The 14415-nt window shown below is 32.5% G+C and overlaps 8 protein-coding genes across 8 annotated transcripts; 5 read left to right on the top strand and 3 right to left on the bottom strand. All coding sequences in view use genetic code 12, as the record gives it.

The window, feature by feature from the left end:
- Nucleotides 1-130: 130 nt before the first annotated feature.
- Nucleotides 131-523, top strand: CTRG_04638 (chromatin DNA-binding EKC/KEOPS complex subunit; the record flags this gene model as incomplete). Its single annotated transcript, XM_002550294.1, has 1 exon — nucleotides 131-523. The coding sequence occupies one exon, from the start codon at nucleotides 131-133 to the stop codon at nucleotides 521-523; it is 393 nt and encodes a 130-aa protein (XP_002550340.1).
- Nucleotides 524-597: 74 nt separating this feature from the next.
- CTRG_04639 (prefolding complex chaperone subunit) lies at nucleotides 598-954 on the bottom strand (the record flags this gene model as incomplete). The annotated part of the gene is made up of 1 exon (XM_002550295.1): nucleotides 598-954. One exon carries the CDS (start codon nucleotides 952-954, stop codon nucleotides 598-600), a length of 357 nt encoding a protein of 118 aa, XP_002550341.1.
- A 226-nt stretch (nucleotides 955-1180) lies between these two features.
- On the top strand, nucleotides 1181-2233 carry CTRG_04640 (ATP synthase complex assembly protein; the record flags this gene model as incomplete). Its single annotated transcript, XM_002550296.1, has 1 exon — nucleotides 1181-2233. One exon carries the CDS (start codon nucleotides 1181-1183, stop codon nucleotides 2231-2233), a length of 1053 nt encoding a protein of 350 aa, XP_002550342.1.
- A 691-nt stretch (nucleotides 2234-2924) lies between these two features.
- PSY2 (Psy2p) lies at nucleotides 2925-5567 on the top strand (the record flags this gene model as incomplete). Its single annotated transcript, XM_002550297.1, has 1 exon — nucleotides 2925-5567. The coding sequence occupies one exon, from the start codon at nucleotides 2925-2927 to the stop codon at nucleotides 5565-5567; it is 2643 nt and encodes an 880-aa protein (XP_002550343.1).
- Nucleotides 5568-6197: 630 nt separating this feature from the next.
- On the top strand, nucleotides 6198-7073 carry CTRG_04642 (uncharacterized protein; the record flags this gene model as incomplete). The annotated part of the gene is made up of 1 exon (XM_002550298.1): nucleotides 6198-7073. One exon carries the CDS (start codon nucleotides 6198-6200, stop codon nucleotides 7071-7073), a length of 876 nt encoding a protein of 291 aa, XP_002550344.1.
- A 384-nt stretch (nucleotides 7074-7457) lies between these two features.
- Nucleotides 7458-8504, top strand: AGE3 (Age3p; the record flags this gene model as incomplete). The annotated part of the gene is made up of 1 exon (XM_002550299.1): nucleotides 7458-8504. The coding sequence occupies one exon, from the start codon at nucleotides 7458-7460 to the stop codon at nucleotides 8502-8504; it is 1047 nt and encodes a 348-aa protein (XP_002550345.1).
- A 179-nt stretch (nucleotides 8505-8683) lies between these two features.
- On the bottom strand, nucleotides 8684-9382 carry CWH8 (Cwh8p; the record flags this gene model as incomplete). Its single annotated transcript, XM_002550300.1, has 1 exon — nucleotides 8684-9382. The coding sequence occupies one exon, from the start codon at nucleotides 9380-9382 to the stop codon at nucleotides 8684-8686; it is 699 nt and encodes a 232-aa protein (XP_002550346.1).
- A 1864-nt stretch (nucleotides 9383-11246) lies between these two features.
- CTRG_04645 (karyopherin beta) lies at nucleotides 11247-13874 on the bottom strand (the record flags this gene model as incomplete). The annotated part of the gene is made up of 1 exon (XM_002550301.1): nucleotides 11247-13874. One exon carries the CDS (start codon nucleotides 13872-13874, stop codon nucleotides 11247-11249), a length of 2628 nt encoding a protein of 875 aa, XP_002550347.1.
- Between the last annotated feature and the right edge of the window lie 541 nt (nucleotides 13875-14415).

The raw sequence follows: 14415 nt of genomic DNA on the forward strand, positions 1-14415 counted from the left end.
TTATTATTATTTAGTTCTTTCTTTTTTCAAATTGATATTTATATATATATATAACATTAGTTTCTTAACAATAGTGGTTGTAAAATCAAGAACAAAGCGAGATTCCAAACAAAAAAAAAAGAAAAATTACATGAGAGACTCATCTGTCTACTCTATACCAACAAGTACCCCCTACATATCAACTATGAAATTAACACCTACTGCTGTCTATACGGCTCCTGATTTTGAAAAACCTAAAGAATTCCACCCTGGTGATGGTCCACATACAACATATGGTCAAACAAATCAGATATCAGATATAGTTATTAATGCCGGTGGTGAAGATCGAGATAAACCAAGTCAACATAATGATACAGTATTGGGTAATTTACGAGCTGAAGTGACTACTCTACAAGATCAAATAAATATATTCTTAACTGAAAGAATGCAATTAGAAAATAATAAAGCGAAAAGTGATAAAGAAGAACAAGATGTTGAAAGAAGAATTCTAGATGAAGGTGTTGATGAAGAGGAAAGTGATTAGCATCCAACACATGGTAAAATCACACAGATGGTTTATATATACATAAATATGCACTATGTAATAATATAGAATGATTATTTCTTTTCCCCAACGATGCTAGTCATTCCTTCTATAGTTTTTTCAAGAGTGGTTTGTAAATAGTCTTTTTTGATAGTCAAGTTTTTCTTAGTATCTTGATAATCCTTTTGATCTTTATCCAAATCACCAAGGTATGTTTTAACATCTTTGGCAATAAAAGCTTTCCCACAGCCTTGCCATACTCTTTCTGATGGTTGACAAATATCGTTAAGTTTAGTTTTCGTTGTTTCAATGATTTTCAAATTTGTATTGGTTCTGTCTAATTGTAAATTCACCATGGATAATTCAGCACGGGATTTATTCAATTGGTTATCCATTTCAATAAGGACTTTCTGTAAAGCTTCTTGATTCATCTTTGATATTCGTAAGTAGTTGATGTATGTGATTTAGAATGATAAGGAAACAAATAGAAAAAAAAAGCTCTTCTTTAGCTTTTTGAAGTTTGTCAGGATCAAATACTCAACGACAAAAAAAAATATTGACCAGAAAGAAAGAAAAAAAAAATTGGTGAAAAATTCTGAACTACAAGAAGCTGTATACCTAATCTACCCCATAAATTAATTTTTATATTTTAAGAATATGATTAGACTTGCTAGAAGACAAATTAGATTATCCAAACCTGTTAATATTCTGACTAGATGTTTGGTAAACTCTGCTCGTGTTTTCCAATCTCGTATTCCTGCAAATAACTCAGCATCTTTGGGGATTGACAAAACCATCGAATCAAATATTCAATCAGAAACTAATAAATTAGCTAAAACTGGTGCTAGATTCTGGAAGAAAGGTGATGTTTATTTTAATCCAGATACAAAGAAATATGAAATCCAATTAGATGGTAAAACTCTACGTACCCCATTAGGTTTCCCATTAGAATTGCCTGAAAGTAAAAAACAATTGGCCTATTTGATTGCTCATGAATGGACCCACTTGCCAGATCTTAAAGTCAAATCTAGTACATTACCATTAACTGCATTGGCAACTAGAGCAATCGATTTAAGTAAACATCATTTAAGTGATAGTGATAAAGCAAAAGAAATGCTTGCTTTAGAAGACATCAAGTTACAGATGTTGAGATATCTCGATACTGATACATGTCTTATTTTTGCTACCAACAGAGAATGTGATGGTAAATTAAGAAAAAGACAAGAAGAAATTTATCGTCCATTGATTGCTGAATTTGATGAATTTTTCACCAAATATGCTCATACTAAGAAATTAATCCCAGAAAATGAATCAATTGAATTAAAATTCTTGGATTGTGAAAAAGACGGTTTAAGAGGTAATAAACAAGGTGAAAAAACTCAAGAAGTTGTATTGGATTGGTTGGATCAATTACCAATTTACGATTTGATTGCTTTAGAAAAAACCATATTGACTTCTAAATCATTCTTGTGTGGTATTACGTTGTTGAGATCTAACGTTAATGATGAACAAACGCTTAAGAGCTTGTATCAAATCAATAAACAAGATACTAAAGACTACTACCATAAGAGTTTAGAGGATGTGGTAGAGTTGGCTAATTTAGAAACCATTTTCCAAACTGGCGAATGGGGAGAAGTTGAAGATACTCATGATGTTGATAAACACGATTGGTTAAGAAACTTGGCCAGTGCTGCTTTAGTATGCCATTAGAGATTCTGACATATATTTATTACATTGTTTTCAATTTACAATAGAAGGACCCCTTACTTATTCAAGAATTCTAGATGTGTCGCATGGCACGCAACCAAACAAAGTGTATAAAAGAGAAATCTGTAAATAGATTGCATGTGCGACATTAAACGCGACATTGAAACACGACGCGCTCTTTCCAAAAAAAAAAAAAACCTGCGTTGTAGAAAGAGAGAGAGAGAAAAAAAAATCATTCACCACAAAAAAAAAGAACCAAAAAGACGCACCGTTCCTCTTTGATTTTTTTTTTCTTGCTGGTTCAATCTTTTCTATCGATTGACATACCAAAACCAAAATAGGATACCCATCTTTAGAATAGAAACTTGCATCTAGTCAAGCTACCACCATTTTGTATTATTCATTTACTGTTTCATTACTAAATCACCTCACGTGATTTTTTTCCTTTACTTTTCAGTTTTAAATTCTTGTATTAATATTTCAATTATCATCAAAGTTGCAACCCGTCGCCCCCTAATAAACAAAGCCAAAAAAATACTCTGGATTAGCTATTGACTCGTGTACAATTTTAACTATATTCAAATTCACAATCACGTCTTGGTTTTTTTTTTCTTTTGATTATTATTATTGCAGAATTATTTATTTGATTGTTGATTTTATTTGCGTACCAAGGAAAGAGATTCTTTAATCACGGATGATAAAAACCGACACGCAATCTGATGACGTGAGGACGTTATCTCCCAATTCAAATTCAAATATAGATACAAATTTAAAATCAAAGCCATGCATTCTGGAAGATGAATTAAAAGTACTTGAAGGTGCAGGAAGAACACCAAGAAGAGTTAAAGTATACCTACTAAATGGTGATGACTGGATAGATAACGGAACAGGATTTTGTATTGGAGAAATCGATAGGGAAACCAGATCACCATATTTTTTGGTTCGCAATGAACAAGATTCAGATAATATAATATTAAAATCATTTCTTGAAGGATCCATACAGTATCAAAGACAACAGGAAACTCTAATTGTATGGACAGATTCTAATGGTTCAGATTTGGCATTGTCGTTCCAGGAGACCGAGGGATGTGCAGATTTGTGTGATTTTATAATACGTGTTCAGCAAGGGAATTTCAGTCCTGGAATATCCCTATATTATGTGATACCTAATTCTAACGAAGGTGACGACATCACTGAGCTAATAACGGGTCCAATACGATATCCTCCAGAAGAACCGAATGCATCGAATATATGTGAAGTTTTAGAAACCGTGAATCAAGGAGCTAATGCACAGTATACCAGGACTAATATTCTGGATTTCATTGTTGAGAAGGAATATTTTATGAAATTGGTGAAAGTATTTACCGAAGCAGAAGAAAATAAAGATATTGAGACATTATATGCTGTAAGTGATGTGATCAAATCGTTATTCCTATATAATGAATCATCTATCTTGGAGAATATGTTGTCTTCAGAAGAGAAAATCATGGGCTTAGTTGGTATATTGGAGTATGATTCGGAATACCCAGATTTCAAAGCATCTCACAGGGAATATCTTACGAAGCAGGCATTTACGACTGTGATACCTGTAGGAAACATTGGAATATTTAAACGAGACTTTTATTTGAATTATCTAAAAGATGTTGTATTAGCAAGATTCCTTGATGAGCCAACATTCGGTTTATTGGCGTCGTTGATATATGCAAACCAGATGGAAATTTTCGAGTTCATTAAGGATGCTTGTATCCTAGAGCAATTATTTAAAATCTATGATGACGAGAATAATCAAACTAATGGGCTGCATAATGAAGAGGGCATAATATCCCAGAAAAGGGATGGAGTGAAGATGGTACATCAGTATGTTCTCATTGCCCGAACTCTACAGAACCTGGATTTTTTTTCATTATTGGTTAAATCAGGGTTGTTGAAAATGATTAACTTTGCATTGAGAGATATTGAAGATCAAATAAGGGTTTTGGGAACAGAATTAATTGTCATAATTATTGAACAAGATGTGTCTTTGGTGAACGCTATTGACCATGACGAAGCCACTATAGATAATTCGGATCCTCCAATTCTTGAGGAATTGACACACGCACATCCAAATGAAAAGAAGAGTGACGAATCGGTGGAGGATCGAAATATATCGTCGAAAAATACTGGCTTGAAATTGTCAGATGATATGACGCTAATATCCATACTCAGTAAATTATTGGTTGAAGAAAAAAACGTTGGGTTGAAACATCAAGCATTTGAAGCGTTGAAGACATTGCTAGATCCAAATATTGCCAGCAGTGGGAATAGTGGTATCAGCCCCACGATTGGTGGTGGAGTATTTCCTGGATCAAATGGAAATGATGAGTATAAATTTGCTCCAGATGAATTCAAAGAGATCAATACACAGAATTACTTCAATGCATTTTATACAGAAGTTGCTGTGAAATTGTTCAAGAAACTAATTGATTTGGGTAATTCCAGTGATGTGATGGTTGATGTTCGAAAAGATGAGTTGTTATACCAATTGCTCTGTGAATTAGTATCATTTTGCACTAGGGAACATAAATCTCCGGTATCTAGAACTTTTTTTTTGGAAAACCATATTATACTGGGTATTGCAAAGTTATTATCTAGCAAGTGCAAAATAGTATTGAAATTAGCAAGCATCAGATGTTTGAAAAATTTGATTTTGTTGAATGATGAGTTCTACACGAGGTATACCATCACTCAGGATGTGTGGGTGTTTTTCTTCAAGTTTTTTGAAACTGTTGTTGATGAAAATAATTTGGCCAATTCAACATGTTTGGATTTTCTTGAAATGATCAACAGAAATTGTGATAAGAATATTAATCCCAACAAACGAACCAATTATATTTTGTTGGCAAAATACATTTGCAACAATTATGATGATTTTGTTAGGAATAAATTAAATTATGTGACTACTGGTAGGAAATTGGTTGATTTGGTGGAGAATGAAACCCGAGGCCTAAGTTCCAATGGAGTTCACAGTGGAGGAATTATTGATGATGATGATGATGATGTGGATGAAATAGTTGAGATTAAAACAGATGATTTGGGTCTATCCGAGGATGAAATGGTACCGAATAATGCCTCTACTCCAATCAATGATGAACTAGAAGAGGAAGAAGATCAAGATTTAATGGTGAATGGATGTACAATGCGTGGAGATGATGACGATTCCTCGGGTAAGAAGAGACCTAGAGAAGAAAACTCCGAAACTGAAACAAGCAAACGTATGGAAGTTAATGACAAGACCACAGCGAACAATGACAATTTCGGTAAAGTTGCATTGACAGCCATTACCAGTGATCAACTGTAGTTGTTATAGAAGGGGGTCGGTTAATAGGAGATGTATTTTTTAATTAATGGTCAAGTAATAACTTTTTGTAGTTCATCGGTAATCATATAGTTTACGTTTTTCTGTTTGAATTTTTTTTAATTAGAAATGATGGTATTTGAAACACGGCTGCAGTTGTGGTGGGTTTGCATTCCGATAATGACAGGACTTCTTAAGCTGCAAAAAAAAAAAACAATAAGCCTACTGAAATAAAAACAGAAGACAAGACAAGAGAAATTTGTGGTGCACATATTTTTTTCTTTCTTTCTCTGTGTCTTTGCTGCCGAGGTCTTTAAAAGTTCTGGTGCATGATTATTTCGGCAAGAACACAACCCTCACCCCTCCTCCACTTTATTTTCACCTCCACAATTTTGCCTGTCTATAAGGGAAAAAAAATACTTAAGGCATGCATGTTGTACTCTAATTGTCAAATTCTTATTTTTCATATGGTAAAGTAATCAACTGTTGGGCAAATACATATAAATATATATATATATTATCACAGTCGTATCCACCACACAGAAAAAAATTTTTTTTATATTGATTTCCTATTCCTAATCAACCGTGTTTTATTTCATTTTATTCTATTAGTTTTAATTATTCATTTTCATCATGCCAAATACTTTAACTCAATCCTATGTTCAAGAAAGTTCTTGGAAACCAGATTTATTCAAAGGTAAAGTTGTTTTTATCACTGGAGGAGCAGGTTCAATTTGTCGTGTTCAAGCAGAAGCTATGGTTTTATTGGGTGCCAATGCAGCAATTATTGGTAGAAATGTTGAAAAAACTGAATCTGCAGCCAAAGAAATTGCAAGTTTAAGATCAGGTGCTAAAGTTTTAGGAGTTGGTGGTATTGATGTTCGTAAGATTGATAGTTTAAAATCAGCTGTTGATAAAACTGTTGCTGAATTAGGTAGAATTGATTATGTTATTGCTGGTGCTGCAGGTAATTTCTTGTGTGATTTTAATCATTTATCTTCGAATGCTTTTAAATCAATTGTTGATATTGATTTATTGGGTTCTTTCAATACAGTTAAAGCAACATTTGATCAATTGAGAAAGAATAAAGGTGCTATTTTATTTGTTAGTGCAACTTTACATTATTATGGTGTTCCTTATCAAATTGGTGTTGGTGCTGCTAAAGCTGGTGTCGATGCTTTGAGTAATGCTTTTGCTGTTGAATTGGGTCCATTGGGTATCAGATCAAATTGTATTGCACCAGGTCCAATTGATGGTACTGAAGGTTTACTGAGATTATCTAGAGCCAGTAAAGATCAAACTAGCAAGAAGGTTCCATTGCAAAGATTAGGTACTACTCAAGATATTGCTGATGGTACTGTTTATTTGTTTTCCCCAGCAGCTTCTTTTGTCACTGGTGATGTTTTGGTTGTTGACGGTGCTTCTTGGCAAATCTCCTCTGGTGTTGGTGCTACTGATTACCCAGTATCTATCACCAAAGCCAACAGTGATCCAGTTGGTAAATTATAAATAGTCACCTTGTATAGGTAGTCTTTTACGCCGATCGAATGAAATCTTAAAGGTCGTGTGAATCAGTCCTGTTTTTACTTTTAGCGTGTCACATTTTGTTATCAGAAGCCAAAGAAAAGAAAAAAAAAAAAAGAAACAATGAAAATTTTCTCGCACAGAACTTTTGGGTGTTCAATTACAAGGAAAAAAAAAAAAAAAATTTAACAACTGAACAGCTTGTGTTTTCAATTCTCTCCTTCTGTTTTTTCTTTCTTTCCTTCTTTCTCTTTTGAATTGATAGCCGTTTCTACAAAGTATTCTTTATTCTAGTGCCGACTCCGTTCCTTCTATAGATCAGTTTGTCTTCCTCCTCCGTTTCCTTTTTGATCTTATAACGCGTCTATCATGTCATCCATCGATCCAGAAACTCGTAGAAAGTTGTTAAACTTGCAAAAAACAGGTGAAAATAAGAAATGTTTTGATTGTGCCGCCCCAAATCCACAATGGGCTTCACCAAAATTTGGTATTTTCATTTGTTTAGAATGTGCCGGTGTTCATAGAGGTTTAGGTGTTCATATTTCTTTTGTTAGATCAATTACAATGGATCAATTTAAACCTGAAGAAACTTTAAGAATGGAAATTGGTGGTAACGAAAGATTAAAGAATTATTTTGTTAGTAATGGAATTGATTTAAATTTACCACCAAAGAAAAAATACGATAATTATGTTGCTGAAGATTATAAAGAATTATTGACATCAGAAGTTGAAGGTAAAGAATTTGTACCTAAGGATCATAGTGGTGAAAAATTACCAAGTATCAATGATGTTGATGATGATAATAGTAACAAAACTGGTACTGTTTTAAAAGGTCGTCCTGCACCATTGACTAGTGAACAAAAACAAAAAAATGAAGCATATTTTGCTGATTTGGGTGCTAAGAATGATCAAAGACCAGATCATTTACCACCATCTCAAGGTGGGAAATATGGTGGTTTTGGAAATACACCAGCACCAGTGGTAAGTAACAGTACAAACAGTTCATTTTCATCATTTACATTAGATAATTTTCAAAAAGATCCTCTTGGTACATTTACTAAAGGTTGGGGTTTGTTTTCATCTTCTGTTGCCAAATCAGTTCAAGAAGTCAATGAATCTGTGATAAAACCAGGTATAAATCAAATACAATCTAGTGAAATTACCGGTGAAGCTAAAAAGGCCATGGCTCAATTTGGTCAAAAAATGCAAGAAACTGGTAAATATGGTCAAGAAACTTTCCAAAGTTTTACTAAAGATATAAATGAAAATGGGTTAGGTGGAATTTTCGGTGAAAAGAAGAATGATAATGTTCCAAGTGCTTTTGGATTCAAGAAACCTGAAAATGGTGTCAAATATCAAAGTTTATCTGGTGGAGCCAAGAAGAACGATGATGATGATAAATGGGATGATTTCTAAAGAGATTATATTCTACTGGCTCTAATGGAAATGGAATATACGAAAGAAAAAAAAAACAATCATCTAATTTATGATTCATATAACTTGTTATATATATATATATTACATACACGTGTGTTAATTTGAATAGATTAAAATAACTAATTCCTTTCTTTTGTTTGTTTGTTTTTATTAATTGATCAGATTTCTTTTACTTTTTGATTCTTCTTATTCAATTTAAGTTTTTGATAAGTTTGATACTCTTGAGCAAAAGTTTGATAATTATAATAATAAGTATCTTTAACATAAAAAAATTTCACAATTGGCCAATTCAATACCCATTCAACAATACCTAAATCTCTAATCATACTAGTTATTTCAAAATAAGCAATACCAAAAGTAACACCAACAATCAATCCAGCAATCACTTGAACACAAGAGTGATATAACAAATAAACTCTTGAAAAGGCAACACCAAACATACTTAATACAGCCATTATACAAATAATTCTTTTATGTTTCTTTGGCATGTTAGGAATTTTAAATAAGACAATACAAGTATAATAACCAACAAAAAATCCCATAAATTGAGAATGAGCAGATGGGAAACCATAAGTCAAACCATATTTACTATTTGATCCAAAATCAGCATGGAATTTAGGTCTTGGAGATTTAACAAGAAATTTAACAATTTTATTAATTACTTCATTAACAAGATGTCCACCAACTATAATAACTGGTTCTATTTCTCTTGTTATTAAAAACCAAGATGTATAATATACCATTATATAAATTGGTAACAATGAAAAATGAACACATATATATGATATTAAATCATTTGGATCATATAATAAATAAGTATGATCAAAAGGAATAGGATTATATACTGTAGAATTCATTGATGAGTAGTTATTAATGAAAATAGGAATATAGGAATATAGGAATAGAAGAAAATATAAGCTCTTTAAATAATGCAAAATATAAAACAAGGGGAAAAATGCTGGATTTAATGAAAGGAGGAAAAACAATGAAACGGGTATTTATCCAAGGGTATAAAAAGAATCAGTTCACTTTTCTCCAAATGTAAATAACAATGTAAGATGTCAAAAAAATATTAATAATAATAAGAAAAGGATGCAAAAAAAAAATCAAGTAACAGATCTATTATTCTATTGAAAAATGATTGGGAAAATAGACAATGATATTAATAGTGGAAGATATTCTCCGCTAGTATTTCTTTTCTGATGGAAAAAGGGGAAGTGAAGGAATGTTTTGTTGAATACACAAATATATTCAACGGATGATAATAAATTAAACAAAGAATTATAATACCAGAACGTTTTCTCTATTGTATTGTTGTTTTGGTGTATGGGCAACAAATTAAAGAATCGAAAACATCAAAACTTTTGTGCGTTACTTATATTACTTTTTTTTTTTCCATCTTCGAGTTTTTTTTTTGGTTTAATTTCTGATGAATTCACGTGCTGGTGAGCTGCGTGACTTTATCTTCTTTCTTTTTTTTTTCTGACTATGGGGAAGGACGATCTCGTAGTGTATAATCAGGTCATGAACCAAAGAAACACGAGAAAATAATCATGACAGATATTATTGTAATGGTGATAATTCAAAAGGTTTGATTTACAATGATTTAGTTCGTAGATCTTATCAAATTAGATTAAATTCTAACTATGTGATCTATTATTAATATTATTGTCTCCATGACACTAGAGATTCATTGTTTCTTTTTTTGTCTTTTTGCTTTTTACAATAGTTGATAATTGGATTATATGTGAATAAATGCCTTTTCAACGCCTCTTTAACGCCCTTTTTTCTATTGAGTCGCCCCCTTTTGGTGTTTTTTTGTTTTGCAGTTGAACTTCCAACTGATATAGAATCGCCGATTTAATTATACATATCTAGAATTATATTATTTTTTTTCACTGCCCTTCCCCCTTTCAATTAGAAGCTAGTAATTAAAACTGCATAATTATAATTATTATTGCTTGGGTATTTTAGATTATTTATCAATCAACTCTTGGGTTTCTTTTTTTTTTTGCACCAATTATAGAAAGCTAATTAATTAATTTTGCAGTTAGAACTCCTTTTGGGCAAATCAATTATTGTTTCAAGTCTAAATTATATATATATATATTTAGAACAATAGCAACCTATAGGTCTACGGAATCGGAGTAACTTACAGGAAAATTAGATGCAAATATACTTAAATTGTTTCTATATATAAATAAAAACTGAAGAAGAAAAAAAGACACCAATTAGAATGTATAAAAAGAAAGAGCTATGTAAATTATATATAATAAATTTGTATAAAGTAGGAAAATGAATCAATAAAAAAAGGATAATTATATTATGAATAATGATGGGGATGGTAGGAAAAACAAAAAAAAAAACAAAATAATAATAATAAACCAGATAAGGAGACCTAAAATCAAACAACCATAAATGATAATAATTAATAATAAAAATGTGAAATATATATATATAAATTAGTTTAAAAAAAAAAGTCATCAAAGGTAAAAAGAGGCATTAGAGGTAAATTGTATGTAATGGAATTATGTCAAAAAAAATTATGAGGAGAGGATGGAAGAATGTAATTTTTTTTTTTCATTTTTTTTTTTCAATTATTCAAATGGAATGGTTTCTTTATGGATTTTTTTTTTTCTTTTTTTGATAATTTGACAATATTTAGAGATAATGAAAGAAAAAGAACTATGTGTGTGTATGACTTTCGGGGTTGATTCTTCCTTATTGACCCAAAAGTTGTTGTTGTCTCTTTTGTTGATCTCTGGCCCATCTTGCTGCATCCTTAGTCTTGTTGTCAAATAATGGATTGGATCTGGTTCTCTTGATGAAATCAGTAACCCATGCTTCAGCATAAGCAGCTTTGAATTCACCATTTGGATACATGGCAGCAATATCACCTAAGAGACCAGCAGCAGATCTAGCAACAGATTCGGTGCTAGACATTTGTGGATCAAGCGCAACTTTATGAATGTATTCAAATATAGTTCCAATGGCTGGAGCCAATGCGCGTGCTTCGTTGATAAATCCACCAACAATACCAACAAAACAATCCAATACTGCTTCTCTGACATTGAAAACATAGTCCAAAGTTTCAATAGTTCCGTCTTCAGGTTGAATGTTACTGGCTTCAGTACAAGTCTTCAAAACAAATTCAAGATATGGGGCAAATTCAGGTCCAATAGCAGTAGCAATATCACCAAATGCAGAAACAATTGCTGGTTTCAATTCTCTCTTGGAGTTTGGACTGGTTAAGGCATCACCCAATAATTGTAAAATACCACTCCAATAATTGTTCATTTGTGGTCCTAATGATTGTGCCAAATCAGCAACTAAACCAACAGCAGTAATACTAGTTGGAGATTCAACATTAGTCAAGGCTTTAGTCAAATATGGCAAAAATGGTTGCAAATACTTAACAAATTGTTCACCAATGGCACTGGCTAGAGCAGAAATGGCAATGTATATATCTTCTTCAATCAAGGAGTTTTGTTCTTGAGCATCAAGCAACTTGATAAATCTATCCATTAAATTATCGGAAGCCACGATAACTTCGCTACCCAATCTTCTAATAACATTAGTCAACAATGACAAGATGTTGGATTGTAATTCTTCTAAGTTACCTCTATCTTCAGTGGTACTAACTTGACCTTGTAACATGATGGTGGATTCTAAACGGGCCAAGACTTCAGTAGCAATGTTTTGAACAATTGGCATAGTATCTCTTGCACTATAAGTGACAAAAGTGGAAAGTGCTTCGTAAGAAGAAGCTCTCGCACTGTATTCATTATCACCTCTACCAGATGTTTGTATTAAAATTGGAATGATAGTTGGGTAATATTGTGACATGGTAGTAGTGTCATTGTCGTAACCATCAGTACACAATTGTTCAGTCAAGTTCATCAAAGTCCAACAACAATTGGTAGAGACTTTTGGATGATCTTGCAACCCTTCAATCAAAGCTTGCAATAATGGTTCTAATTGAGTTTGAATGTCAATAGCATCAATCACCATATCAGCAATTCTACCGAGACACCAAGCAACGGTTTCTTTAACTTGCAAATTGTCATCTTTGATCAAAGTAAGGATTGGTGGTAATGCTTGAGCAATGACTGTCTTCAATTGTTCATGATCTGGACCATCTAAGATAGAACCAAATGCCATAACGGCAGCTTCTCTAGCTCTCCAGTTTTCTGTATTTGTCAAGTTAGAACCAACAAAATTTATAGTTTGATCAACAACATAATTACCAATGTTTTGAGCAAATAATTGCAAACAAGCTCCAGCAGCCATGGCAACTGACCAATCATCATCTTCAGGATCTTCGTTTTGTCTGGTTAACAAGGTCAACAAAGTTGGTAAGACTTCTGTTGAAGCAACAAGAGCAAAATTATATGAGACTAAGTCAGGGGTTTGAGCTGCTTGTAATGGATCTAATCCCAATTCTTGTCTTTGTAATGCAATTTCTAATTCTTCTTCACAAACAGTTGACCAAAATTCAACTGCCATACATGCAACTTTTTCATCAGCACTTTGCATACCTGAAATGGTCAATCCATACAAAGCCTTTTCCATATAAAGTGACATGTAACGGTAATACAAGGACATGATTCTAGCAAGACAACCAAAGGCACTAGCTTGTAATTCTGCATCATCTGCTTGAGTTGCTTCGCATACAACTTGCATGATGTAATTTCTTTCCCCCTCGGTTTCAAAATTAAATTTGATAAACTCCAAAGAATTAACCAATGCATTCAAGGCAGTTAATCTTACTTGTTTGGAAGGTTCGTTACTTTGAACACCTTGAACAATAGCAATCAATATACCACTTGCTTGGTTTAAGATATTTGGATTATTTGGATCGGAACTTTCACAGATATAACCAATAGTCAACAAAGAACTTCTCTTTATGTTTTCTGGATTCTCCGGTTTGGTGTTTTGAATAATTCTTGGGATCAATTCTTGCCATTGACCTCTTGGTAATTCGATATCAGCAATAGCGGCAACTAATTGTGCAGCTGTATTGGCAACTTTTTGATTGGTTATACCTAAACCCTGTAATGCTAATCCTCTGATCTTATCTTTCAAGTCTTCAGGTAATTTCAACCATCTGTCTTGTTGAGCCAATTTAACTTTATTATCTTTTGAAACCAATTGATTCTTTAATGCAATACCAGCCAACATTCTTACTTCTGTTTTGGCATCCTCATTGATCAAAGCTTCAATCAATAATTGAACATATTCCGGAAAGTGGTTGTTTGCTGCATCGTTTAATTGAATTTCTGCTTGCGTTCTTTGGTTTTGGTCAGCGACCCCACCTAATGCAGCTTCTAATATTTGAAGGATATCCATTATTGACAAGTATATGAAAGGTATGTGGTGTCTATATGGGAACTGGGGACTGAAGGTTTTTTTTTTTACTTGTTTTCTTTAATTTAATTTAACAACAACAAAAAGAAAAAAAAAAATTCACCTGTTGCTATAATTCTCTTTTTTTTTTTTGTTTTTCGGCTCTTTTTTTCTCTTTCGCTCTCTCTCACGCTCTCACTTTACTCACTCGCAATTTCTCTCTTGATCTGACAGAAGATGAAATGATGGTCAATTGCAAATCACTAAAAATTGATTCAGCCTACTAAATTAAAAGTGTATTATATACCTGTTAACCAAAGAAGAAAAATTTTGAATCTTGAGTAAAAAGATTAAAAGAATGGAAGGAATAAAAAATGCAGGTAATACGTTTTGTAAGGCGAAGACAGCCAAAACAAAAATAAAAATCAAAAAAAAAAAAAAAGAAATTCTATTAAGATGGCAAGAATCTTTTTTATTTTTTTTCTCGCTGTTTCTTAGTGATTTTGTTACTGGAAAGACAGTTTCATTGGCAACACACTATACA

The sequence above is a fragment of the Candida tropicalis genome (genome assembly GCF_000006335.3).
Source record: "Candida tropicalis MYA-3404 genomic scaffold supercont3.6, whole genome shotgun sequence".
NCBI lineage: Eukaryota > Fungi > Ascomycota > Pichiomycetes > Serinales > Debaryomycetaceae > Candida > Candida tropicalis.